General features: G+C 46.4%; 1 protein-coding gene across 1 annotated transcript; it reads right to left on the reverse strand.

Annotated features, from left to right (window-relative positions):
• Positions 1-7,694: 7,694 nt before the first annotated feature.
• On the reverse strand, positions 7,695-9,112 carry KY384_000019 (uncharacterized protein; the record flags this gene model as incomplete). Its single annotated transcript, XM_044808557.1, has 2 exons — positions 7,695-8,699; positions 8,816-9,112. The coding sequence occupies 2 exons, from the start codon at positions 9,110-9,112 to the stop codon at positions 7,695-7,697; spliced, it is 1,302 nt and encodes a 433-aa protein (XP_044665709.1).
• Between the last annotated feature and the right edge of the window lie 4,141 nt (positions 9,113-13,253).

Here is a 13,253-nt window from a genome sequence, read left to right on the forward strand (position 1 = left end):
TTTCTTTAGTATCCTTAAATCCTAGAAGATAGTATAGCACCTTGTTTATTAATATACTAAGATTAGGTTAGACTATAATAGTAAATTCAGCTTATATTTAAAATTACCTAGAAGAGAGTATGCCTTTTTCTATATAAGGGATAGGACTACTTAAAATAAATTCTAAGAATTTAGCTAGACTAGAGGCTAGTATATTAAGAGCTTATTTTACCTAATTTCTTAAGCTTATAGTAACTTAATAGCCTCTATTCTATTATTTCTTTATTTATATTTATTAATTAAAGAAGTTTTTTTAAGTTCTTATTTACTATTCTTATATAAATATATTAATATAGATCTTAAGGCTATATTAATAAGAAGTTTAATTTTTAATTTATAGAAAGACTTAAAGATAGTAAAGCTTTTATATCTTTATTTCTTAGACTAATATAGTTAATATTAAATTTATAAGTTATTATATTTTCTAAGCTATTAAGACTATTAATTTATTACTTTATTAATATAATATTAAATTTATATATATTTCTTCTAGGTAATTTTATATATAAGGGTAATATATCCGAAGATAGTAGGCTTAGAGCTGTCACCACTATTAGTGTTGTGAACCTATAACCAATACCTAGGTATTGATTACGGAACCACTACTCGTATAGTTTAGCACAGATTGGTAGTGGCAACGGAATGGAAAATTTTGCCATTTTGTGGAAGGACAAAGGAAAGCGCTTCCATAGAACAGTAAAAATTCTTATTTTACTTATTTCCTTATAGGTAAAAGAGTTAACGGCTAGCAAAGAACGCAGCTAGAAAAGCACTATCGTGCTGTTCACAACCTACTCTAGCCTGTCGACGTGTACGTTTCCTATGAAGGTTGCAGGTTTGTAGTTCACTAAAAGTGGTGGTGAGGGAGCACATAACTGAAATACCTAAATGATTAAAAGAACGCAGAGCCAATGAGAGCGCGACTAAAGAGTAGTCTTCATTAAATTTCAATCCTCAACCACTGCTCCTCTTCCCTGCTGATTCTAGCATAGATAGCCACAACGGGCGCCTCTAGAGCTGCGTTCTACATTGTTACCATGATTGTAATCGCTGCGACGATTTCTGGTTCATAAAGCGATTGTGTTAGGCTTTAAATGCTCTTAATACATAGGTAGAGGATATGCATCAGAATGACGCAAAATCATCCCATTGGCTTCAAGGCTTGACGTTGTGGCATATGATAAGCTTTGAAGAACAGGGACGTGTGCATAGATAAACTAGACAAGAGCAGGGGTAATCCGTGGGAAGAAAGACTATAACATAAGCGAAGTCTATTGTATGAGCCAAGATCCTCGAGCAACATGCAGAAGGCGACTACACTAGAGCCGTCTGTGAACGTCGACTTTCCTTCGAGATGGATCGGCAACTCTCGAGGATCGGGCTTTTGCATTAGGTACTATATAGAGAAAGCGTGCGCTTGCAGAGAATCCTAGCGCCGTGCTTTCCGAAGAAGAGATTGCCCTGCAGGGGAAACGGCGTCACCTGATAAGCTTGAAAGGCTGCTCAAGACACCACCGGGCGAGGATCGCCCGTTGTAGTCACTGAAAGCCGTAATGCTCTCCGATCGAGAAGATGTCGATGACGCTTCCGTGGCCCAGCCTCTTTCCAATACTGTGCAGACCTTGCTGGGGGATTGCTTAAGATATGCTGAAATTCGGTTTGCGGCAGTTGTCAGCTACTATTCTGGAGAAGTCGGCGCTGCTTTCGCACCTGGCGTATGGTCTTTGTGGCGCCAAATGTAACGCGTTTGTTTTTGCTATTGGCGCCTTCGAGGCCGCGTTGATGTTCCTTTCGTGGTTCTGAAACCCTGCGCATGCTCGCTAAACACCGCGAGATACTGGGGAAGCCTTCACCCCCATCAATCGCAGGCCTTGTCCCTTATTTACACTCGCTCTCCCTGTCCCTAGAAAGCGTAATCTATCTGTCTAGGTCTATTCTGGGCGAAAAAGTCGGTATTCAAAGGGGGTGTGAAAAAAAAGGGTCGCTTGTCGTTGCCATCGCCTATGTCTTCAGTCCCTGTTGCAACTGCTAACTTGAACTTTCTGTTCTATTTTCAGCTCACATGCCCCCTGTTCCTATTAATGTAGCGAAGCTAAGGGCTTAGAGGTAATTTGCTGCTGAGCAGAACCTGGAAGGTTGATGTTCAATCGCAAGGTGCAATAGATTGATAAGGCAAGACTTTACAAGAGAATCTTCGATAGAGGAATGCTGCAGGTAGTGTTGGGGAGAGCTGAAAGGAAACGCAAACGCAGGGCTTTACTACCAAGCATATTTTCAGCAACTCCTGACCATATGCTTGAGACTTCAGGCTGATTGCGAAAAGCTCCTTAATTAATAATGACCAGTGATCCTCATTTTGCCATCGGGAGTTACTATGACGGAGGGCAAAATAGTCAGCAAATGTCGTGTAAAGAGGCGCGATCACCAACGAAATAGCGACAACCATTGATCCTCTCTTCCACTCCTGCCTCCCGTGACTAAAAGCCCCACTAAAGCCTCGTATTCCTGTGGGCCAACAGCAACGCCAATGCCTTTCATATCATTGCCTAATATTTAGATTCTATATATCTCTCTAAAACCTATTCAAGAGCCTGCCTGCCCTTTGGCAAACATAATTCTCTTCACAATCTTGCATAATTCGGTTAGTAAAAGCTGTCTGCAAGGCTGCTGCAGGGCAATCTATAGACCCACTTCTTTCACTCCAAAATCCTTCTAATATATCCGTTGAAAGTCTCTGTAGATGCGTTAGTAGCTGAAACTGAGTTTGATATAGTATTTAGGTGTTAATGTTGCTGTGCAGAGCATTTCCAGGCCCAATTCCAACCCAAATTAAGCCGAAACAGCTGAAAAAGCCGTTCGTAGGCGTCGTGCTGGGCGTCACAGCTGCAAGGCTAACTTTCAGTCCGAACAGGCTAGAAACAGCTCAAAACGCCGTACGTAGACGTCTGACTTTGCTTCACGTCTGCAAGGCAATTCTTCAGACCAGGACAGACCCACAAACAATTTGAGACCTATGCGGTTTGCAAGTTGTTTGCAACGCGTTTCTATATTTTCCAAGCACTTTCTGATTGATCCTGATCGATAAAGCGCTTCTAATGTATGTGCGCACGCCAATGGGGTTTCCTGATTGATCAGGGTACTTACCTATGAGTAGAAAGAGTAATGAGGGAGGAAGAGACAGTTCAAATCGAAATCAAAACGAGGAGCCCTTTTAATTTCCGCCTTGTGTTACCATCTTTCAAAGCTCCCCTCGGACTCACAACGTATTATCAGTAATCGATGTGATTTCGTATTTGGTCTTGCAGAGGTATGTTCATAGATATTCAAGAAATTTGGGCTAATCAAAGCTGATTTGAGTATCTTTACCCCGTCACCTTTATCTTCGCTTGCTCAATTGAGCTCACAGTTCACTCCGCCTTTATCATTACTATACCTTTTTACTTTTTGTTTCATTTGAAGCTTGCCATACCTGCACCGATCTGTTCATTGTCGCCGCTCCCTCAAGGTAGATTCCCTGAGCAGCAGCTGAACTACAAGCCTGTCGCATTGCAGTTTGTTGTAAATGGTCGCCGCCATGAAATCATCGATCTCACGCAGCTGGAAATCTACTTCAACGTTCTGGCTGAGCTGACCTACCTGTATTCGCTACCACTCAATCAAGGCGGTATTCACCTCGGTAATGACTTCGACTTTGCGATTGACTTGCAGCCCGTTCGACAGACTTAGTCGATAACGATGGAGAGGGTCTCTACCAGGTGGTCAAGGAAGTATCAATTGCCTATAGCATGCGATACGTCAACCTAGGCGCCATTCCCACCCCTGCACTGACGTATTGGGCCCTTAAAAACGAAAAGGTAGTATCATAGTTATGAGGAGCTATATCCCCTTCGATCACAGCGGCTATAGACTCAACACCTTGGCCTTGGTCGGCGAGTTTTTGAAGACAGACGAGTAACCGATCGATGAAGCAATCATACTCACCCGGAGTAATACCTTTGTATTGATCGATACCGAAGCAATCGATCAGACTCAGCTCGATATCGTCCAAACGCTATGCGAGAAGTCTGGTGGTGGCTTTGACGCTGTGCTTTCGACCGACGGAGACAGCGATCGTCTCTCTTGGTCAGTCTGGAAGGGCCAAAACCCTCTCTCCATGGTGGCGACCACTTAGGCATGATCGCGGCTAAATACTTAGGTGCGGACGCTGTGGTAACTCCCATCAGTACCAATGATGAGATCGGCTCTGGGTCTACAGTATAGGTGAGCGAGCTCAAGACTAAGATTGGTTGTCCTTGGGTCACCGCAGGCATGCAACATGCGGTTTTATCTGCGAATAGGAGGCAAAAGGCAGCTTCCTTGTTGGTATTGACATGGACTTAGAGGGTAAGACTCTAACACCACTACTAAAACGCACTACCAACCAGCGACGCAATGCTACCTCAGCTTTGCGCCTTGATCGCGGCGAAACCCTAGGGAAACCACATTGCAAGACTGTTCACTACGCTACCAAAACGGGTTTGTTGCTCTCCATTCTTCGAAAATCCACTCATACAGCAAGCGTGAGGATCACGGGCTACTTCATGCTACCTAAACCTACGATGCAAGGTATCTTATACAAGAGCGATACCGTCATAGTTCTTCATCGTTCTTACAAACATTTTCTAAGCTCTTGACATTCACGATGACGAAGGGATGTCATTCTCCATCTTTTCAAAGTACCCTCCTGTTGTAGAAGAAGAGCCCAATTGGTGATGATTACAAGCCAGGTGCTTTGGACCCTGAGATGGTCAAATTTCCCCTAGAAGTGATATTCCATATCACAGAATATGACGCAAACGACTTCAAAGATTTGCGTAATCTCCACTTAGTGAACAAGAAATTAGAGGATACGAAAGCGCCACTAATTTTTGCCTAGAATTATGGACGGCTTGATTACTCTTCTCTAGAGTCTCTTTTGAAGTTGTTAAGAAGTCCCTATATGTAAGAACATAGAATTTGTGTCTTATAATTATGATAGACAAATGATTGAGTTATACGATAGTACGTCCTGCGTTCACGAGATACAATTCTGCGTAATTTAGCCTCTTACCCCAGGATAGCCACACGAAGGCAAAAGACCAAGTCTATCATGCAGTTTCTGCAACTATTGGATGGTAAGGACGTTGCTGGAGGCGAAAACTCGCTTAGAAAACTCGCATGTCATGATTGTCATCCTTTAATCGGCAATTCGGTGCATGTTAGCGTTGGACGGGGTCGACGTAGTCCAGGAATGCCAAATAATCGGTGCACAAAGGTCCTCGAATCTCAATCTTAAGCTAAAATCATCAACTCTGGTGGAGGCCATCCCGAGCATCCCATCGCCAACCTAACGCTTCTAATTTCGAGAAAGCGCTAGCCCAAAACTTGTTGAGGAGCTAGGATAATTCTATGATCGCGATATCTTTCACATTTATAAACATTACATCCAATCACTGACCATCCTTCGAGACTTCGTTCCCTAATTCGCGAATAGCAAGCTTGACGAGCTGTGTTTCATGTATGTCAGTGATACCCGAGGCCTCTCGCGGTGGGAGGATTCATACCTTGTTAAGATCTTCTGCCAGATGTAGCAAGAATATTCGACGAGTCTACCTCTGTCGAATCAGTAATACTTCAAGTGCCAAGGTCTCTCAAGGATAAGCTATTCAATGAGACCCTCACAAACGCGACCAAGATCTGGAGACGATGTGCATGAGACTTTCGGTTGACAGACGAATTCACGATTTTAGGTCGCTCTCTCTGATAGAACTGCAAAGCATCTGGGCAAACGACTTGCTAAGAGCATTCGAGCACTAGTCTCGTAGATTGAAAAGATATCCCTCTACATGATGACTATAGTACACGTGGCGTGTGGACGTTATGGGACTTCCCCCTCCATGGAGAAACTTAAGATGGGATAAATTGCAGAACTTGACGTTGAAATTACATGAGTCGCGCCATCCATTGGATCTAACCAATTTCGTAGTGGGAAACAGATCATGATCCCTGGGTGCTTTCTAATATAGGCCTTTTACATTTAGTTACCTTAATTTCCATTTCAACGTCAAAATAAACGCGTTTACTCTAAGCATACATGCACGCATTAAACCAATGAACACTGGGCTTCGCAAGGCCAGAATCTTCTGCAAGACGTATAGTAACGAAAATTCCCAACATATGTAATGAAAAGCACACCTGTTCTCGACACAACTTGTTAGTTATCACCACATGAGATCCTTTTCACTTCAACAGATCCCAATCTTAGCTTATTCATACGTAGTACCTTGCTCCAGCAACTACAAGAAAGTACATTATACAACAACGCAAGTATATATCCGCTTTGAACGTATTCATCTGCAAAGGTATATTATGCTGTTAAGGGGTTTCGGAAATTTCATTGCAACCATCTCGCATCTCGCTAGAACCCTTTGCAGAAAGTCAAAACCTTGTTTATGCTAATAATCTTTTCGCATACTTCGGACGTGCACTTCTAAGAGCCCATGGCTTCAATAGCGCAAGATACTACAGCTCCAAAGGCTGGAGAGAGCGTTGAAGCCAAGAAGGTGGGCATCTCAAGGGTGATGTCAGACAAGATGGCGGCTGACGGCGGCAGAAACATCGTTATAGGCTAAGGACGAAGAGTAGGACACCTGTAAGGAACAAAATTCCGCAGAAGTGTGAGTCTAGGATTCTGTTGATCTTGTCTAGTCGCCCAAACTTGAAATGCCGACTATTCTTCTAAGAGTAGCTTTAGTAGAAATGCAGCCTTTACTTAAACACGTGTCAAAGAAAAAAGCATCGAGACTATAAGCCATAGCATAGACTTTGAGGCGAGGAACAACTTGGGAAGATAGCATGCAGCGCAAGAAATTATATATTTAAAAAAGCGTGTAAACGTGCACAATCTACACTAATCCTGAGATCCTGCACCCCGCATATTCATTCAGCCTTGCTTCAACAACCTTTGGCGATGATATGTTGAAAAGATGATTTACCACAAGCAATGCAGATACACCAGGCCCACCCCCATTGCCGCAAGCAGGGCCTATACTAGGTCTATCGCATAGTAGGAACACGGACTTGTTATAGGACGTAGGGCGGATTTAAATGAGGGAGCATGCTTTGAAGTGGGCGTCGTTCCTACTTCTAGGTTCAGTTTTGTCGTCAGCATTGATTTGACCATTTGAACTAGGGGAGTCATTAAGAGTGTTGATTAAGAAACGGGAGGGTTAGCAGAGGATAGGCTATTGCGGGGGCTTTTTCGAAGCTAGAGGCGTTGGACGTAGGCATATAGCGTCGTTCTAGAATGTTGTATTTTAATTTTGCTATCTAAATCGAGGAGGTAGGTCAGATTGTGCCGGTAAGTGGGGTTTCTTAGGCCGTTATGCCTCGTGTAGGCCACCGTCGCTGACCCTCGCCCGTGGTATGGAGTGCCGACCTGCTTTATCTATCATGTGTGTGTTAATGTCAGCCAGACGTGAGCATGGGCGCAGTATTTCGCAATAGCAAGATCGCAGGCACGTCGCAATCGTGGACATCCATGCTTCACGTTATTGTGCCTCTTGCATGCGAGGCCGAAATCTTCTCTGCCGCTTTTAGTTATGTACATTACGTGCTATCGGCACGACTCATATCTATCACCCTGTTCTCAGCCTCTTTCCCTCATATTCGGGATTTAATTCGTCAGTACTCGTGGTACCAGCGGTGCCACTTGTGCCTCCACTCTCATTCGATTCAAAAGATGTCGATACGGTTGCAGCCTTGAGGACAGTATGGCAGGGCTTGTTAGCTTGCGCATTCGCCTTCCGAACCAGTTCGTCTCGCCAAGCTTTCGCCATCTCGCGCGCATTCCGGTACACCGTTGCTCCTTTGATCCACTCTTCGGCACTCTCGGTCATCTCAACAGCCTTCAGTTGCTGCATATGAATGTGAGGTTTGGCATTTGATTTGGGGCGCTTCGTACGATGTAGGCAGTAAATTTTGAGAGTGCTGTCAATGAAGGTGCAGGCTAGTGTGCGGATAGTGTTGAGTCCCTCCTTCTCACAACCAACGTACGCCATAAGGGTGTGCATAGCTCGCTCGCCCAACGCGCCTGAGTAGAGAGCCTGGCGATTGAGGACATCGAAGGTTCCTTTGGGCCCCTTGATTTCAGTAATTAGGTTTGGCATACAGGGCGACTGTGGTTGCTTCGACGGAATAATAAGAGTTCCAAACATGTCGAGGAGCACTTGTGAGAGTTGCGAGGGTTGAGTACTATCGAAAAAGTCAGGTTTTGCTTGTTTTAGCTGTACTCCAGGAATGAGGGGTTCAAGATTATTCCAAAAAAGGTCCTCGCCCTCAAGTATACTCATATCACCAGTGGTCGCTGTGAAGGACTTGTTTCCCACAGAAATCTCGGTCCTGGCTTGCGCCAGAGTCTTGCACCATGCTCTGTGATCATCCACAGTGAAGGTGTCAAGGGTGAGGTCATGCCGCGGAGTCACAAGTTGGTTACGTAGCTCAGCCATTTTCTCTGGCCAAGCTGTGCAAGTCCCTTTCCCGTTGTCGCATTCGTGATCAGGTAGATAAACATGACCTTTGATGAGGTTATCCTCGGAATTGACATCGTATGGCCCTGAAGACTTTCCCTGCGACGGGTTTGACTTTCACTTCGTGTCTGCTTGGGACATGATAGTCGTGTCGGAGATGTGTACGGATGTGCAGTCAGGGTACTAAGCACAGGTCAGTAGGAGGCCTGCATTTGAGGTGCATAACTTACACCACGAATATCGCTCAGATCGGGTCCGCCGTGCCTTGCGAATTGATTCAGCGTTCCGAGTTCGACGACTTCATTAAGTGGCGGTCCAGACGCAGCTGTGGCGTCCGCGTGTACAAATCGACGTCTCTGCTCTTCAAGGGCGTACCCCGAAAGCGAGAGTTTGGGCAGTCGATCCCAACAACTTGGAGGCAGCCGTTTCGCGCGTGTCTTTTCGGAGACCACAGATTTGTCACTGATGCGGCTGTGGTTGCGCTTTCGCTTGACGCTGGGTAAATGGCTGATCGGCGTCAAGAGCATTGATGTGAGAGGTAGCAAGGCGGTCGACGTAGAGTGAATAAGAGGCCGGCACGAGTCTGTCGTTTTGCGCGCATTGTGTGAATTGAACCGACACAAGTGATGATGATAACTTGTGAATGGGGAAGTGAGAGAGAAGTGATGGAGATCCTATCACGTGAAGATGGTTGTAACCACTTTGAAGAGGCAGCCCTAGCCCTAACCCCGTACAAGCCAAGCGTGACCAGGCCCTAGAGTTGCCCTCAGGGCTGCAGCCCTAAGAAGACCAAGTGTCGGCAACTGCCGCGACTTCCCGAACTCTCGGGAATTGTTTCCGCGTCCTGCCAAACTTTGACTTCGATTTGTGCCTAAGGCCTTCCTGTCACTCAACAGCTTCAATGAAGCGTGCCAATTCAGTAGGCTCTACCCTCAATGTCGAAATCCTTACCCTAGGGCAGTCTAGGGCTTCTCTGTGGGCGCTCCCGCAAGCTCGTCGCTGGTCCTTACGCCTAATTCTCTCCAGCGTCCTCTCATTCCAACAGATTCATCCCTCCAGTACATAAACCTATCCCCTCGAACCTCTTGTATGAACGACATCTGGCGACACAGGTATTGAGATGCACATATACCCGCGTTTCGTAGGGGAGTGCTGCAGGACTCACGATCGGCATGTCTAAAGATCTCTTCTAAAGATCCTGCCCATGATCATTGGCTCTGTGCATCCTGCACTCCACCACAACAGCATACACAGGCGTGAAATCAGCGAGAACGCCGGCCTCAACACCCCCGTTGCTGAGACTACCTGCACGCTTTCTCTTACTCACCTTCCTTCTCCGCCTTCCCATCGGGCGCGAACCTCCACCCCTCCACAAAACAACCAAGCCTACCGTGGCAGCCCTCGCTAGGTCAAACTCCCCTTCTTGCCAGGGAGCCTAGCTACATTCTACCTGGTGGCATCCTCCCAGTGTGCTTGAGTAGCAAGGTAAAGATGCGGAAGTCGAGCAAGATGAGCCAAGACACGGGACACAGATGACAGTCACAACGCAGGCCGGGAAGGGACGTAGAGGGGAGCGCATGTAGGCGTTTGTCAAGATAACGGGACGAAGCATACGAGAGGGACATGATTGATGAAGGAAGAAGGGGGAGGTAGTGCCTCAGGGTAGCCGGAACACAATTTACGATGACGATCCATGCAGGACAGAGAAGAAGCAGAGGCGGTTTGGCACTCTGCCATAACCAGGAGGGAACATTTACAGGAGAGGGGCATAGATGGGCAGACGATGGTCATCGATCCAGGAAGGCTCGGGGGCATTTGCAGGAGTGCAGGCGGGCTTGATCAAGCTGAATACATCCTTTTGGTGAAGAGTCAGAATGTGTGCAAAGGATTGAGAAGTGTTGAGAGACAGTGCCCCATCTGGCAGGAAGTAGAACTTTGGGCTGTACATACGCCCGTGACTTACGAGACGATCCGGTCCGTCTCCTCTCGCATCCTTCCCTAGCCTTCGCAATCGAGTTCATACCATGCTCAGACCAATGCCACAGAGCTCTAGCCATTTCAAGACTATTTAACTGCCGTCCTAGGCACTCGCGTCTCGCGTGTTCCTTCCTCAAACTTTGAGCATGCTATGCATACTTTTGCAAATATCAGGCTTTGTGACCTGCAGGCTTTACCTACCTCTTGTGCACGCCTCGCGTCTGCGTGTTACCCAGCCCGAGCCGTCCCGATGCAGCTGCTGTATGTGTGGAGGGAGGGAAAGGGAAGGAGAGAATGGCGTGTAAGTATCTGGATCTGCGCCAGCCATTGCTAATACTTAAATGATCTAGAGACTGCTCGTCCTTCACCTAGTACAAACCTTCACGACCTCTGCACTGTAAGTCATATGCAAGAATAGGCTACCCTCTCACTGATCTTGTCTGCGGGACTCGACCTTCTTCTTTTATTCCTCGAATTTGGTGTGCGGGTCTGAGCGAGATTGCAAGACTCTTGATTCGTTTCCATTCTTATCGGCCCCTTTCTCACGATGTTGGTTCAACAATGTTTTGGAGCCTGATGCTAGCGGCTCCTTCTCGCACGTTGTTGCGCTAGTGCAGAGACTTGGACGATATCGTGCTGTCACGTTGTTGAAAATGCGGTCATCAGGGTTTGCATGTTTTGATATGCACTTAACGCTCCATGAAGATGGGAACTGACAAAAAGATGCTGTGTACATGAGGCACCAGAAGCGCAGGTTCAGGGAATGTTGTTGAAGACACAGATGCTGCGTCATATGGGTTGGTGCGCCTCTGGGTGCCTGATACGTGGTCCATCGGCCCACTTGCTGGTCTTCCCTCCACTGGGGAGCACCTGCATCTCCGGAAATGGTGGATCTCGGCTCGGCGTTGGGACTAATGATTCTGCAATTCTCGAAACCAGAAGGATTTTCAAAGATGTAGGTGTCCCTCTGATCTTGATTGAGGGTACCATAAACCGTGTTGCTGCATTACCGAATTTAGTCTGTCTTGAATGTTGCTAAAATTTGCTGCTTGAAAAAGAACTGGATGAAGGTGAATAGACCTCCAGCGCTTAGTGAGTCTTACTATGACATTTGTTGGAGCGAATTCGACATGAGCTGACTTAATTGAGTTGAGAATTCTGATCTGAATCTTTGGCTGAATAATCACGTCTACCGGAGTCGAGGCAAGACTTACGGTCTCGTTCACGTTAAAGCTTCGTATATTCAAGCTCGAGCTATTGAGTTAAGGGCAAAGTGAGGACTGGATGGGCAGGACTCAGCGCGAGAAAGGTGCACTACGTCAAGTCAGGCTTGCAATTGTGGGTTGGTGTCAAGCCGCTGATCTTGGGTAGGCGAGGAAAACATTGGGAAGGGATTTGACATCAGACTGGGGCCTGCGTGTGCGAACTCTGAGGTTGTATGACGAAGCGGCTATCTTGACCATGCGCGCTCTGGATGAAAGTGTCATCATTGAATTTTGAATTATCGCTTCCGCCCCAAAGCCAGGCCGCGAAAAGCGAGCTTGAAGCAGGTCGGTGAGTCACATCACGAAGAAAGCACCTTGCTCCTTTCATACTCGTGCATTGAAGAAATCAGCGTTCAGACTCCAACCTTCGGTCCGGTCAATTCAACGCCCCGGCATCTACTACTAGACACATAACATTCCCTTTCTAATAGTGCAATCCTATATGCGGGCTACTATCCTCGGGGACTAGGACAATCCTTCCGAGATTGACCTATTAACGAGACTCTTCAGACTGCACCATCCACCCTCAACAACAAGCCGCCAACTGCCTAGAAGCCCAAGGCCACACCACCTTCTATCTTCAATAAATCTCTCATTCTTCTCTCCATCACCCGTTTGCCTGAACTTTCCGACCGTAAGCCGAGGCTCCCACTTACCTGTCGCGCATGTCAATGTTGCGACTGCGATAGTCCGCAGCTGTGCTGAATGCCTCGTTAATCCGGCCACACGGGTTGAAACGACTCTCATATACAGCGCCGTTAAGCTTTCATTGACCTTCAAAGCTTCCTACATTATCGCATCTAGTCTTCGATCATGCTGCACAGACCAATTTCTCACCGCTCAATTTTCTTCCAGTACTCTATTTTTGCTCTCTCGTCCAAGGGTCCAGATTGCGACTTTACGTCCAAAATCGTTCACGATCTCGGACTGAGTCTTTCGCCACAAAGTGAGCAGTCCCATGCGTTGGCGAAGCAGCTTCTGATTGTCGAACATTGCGTAGTTGGGCTTGTTTTTTATCGAAGTTAGTGAAACATCCAGCCCTTACTCGTCATTCACATTTGGCCGCCCGCATATCCAAGCTACAGTTTATTCACTCCTCCTGAGACTAGTCAACAGACTTTGATTCTCTGATCTTTCGACCTTTCAGCCCACAAATCTTCGTACTTCACCTCTTCTACATGTTCTTACATGTTGGACAGGCTAACTTCTACTTGTCGCTCTCAGCAACCTCGAAACGCTGGTCTGGTACATCGCTGGTCTTTATAGGTGACGAACATTAAAGGTTGGTGAACGACGTCTCACCCTCCGATATGAAGCCTGTAGACTGACTTTGACTTCATATACTTGTTAGAGCAAGTCTTGTGAATAGCTTCCTACATCTCTTGTGAAGTCTAACGGCCTTCCGATATTGCCTTGAGCGCTTACC

This window comes from Bacidia gigantensis, assembly GCF_019456465.1.
Source record: "Bacidia gigantensis strain McMullin 20006 chromosome Unknown contig_34, whole genome shotgun sequence".
In the NCBI taxonomy this organism is placed as follows: Eukaryota; Fungi; Ascomycota; class Lecanoromycetes; order Lecanorales; family Ramalinaceae; genus Bacidia; species Bacidia gigantensis.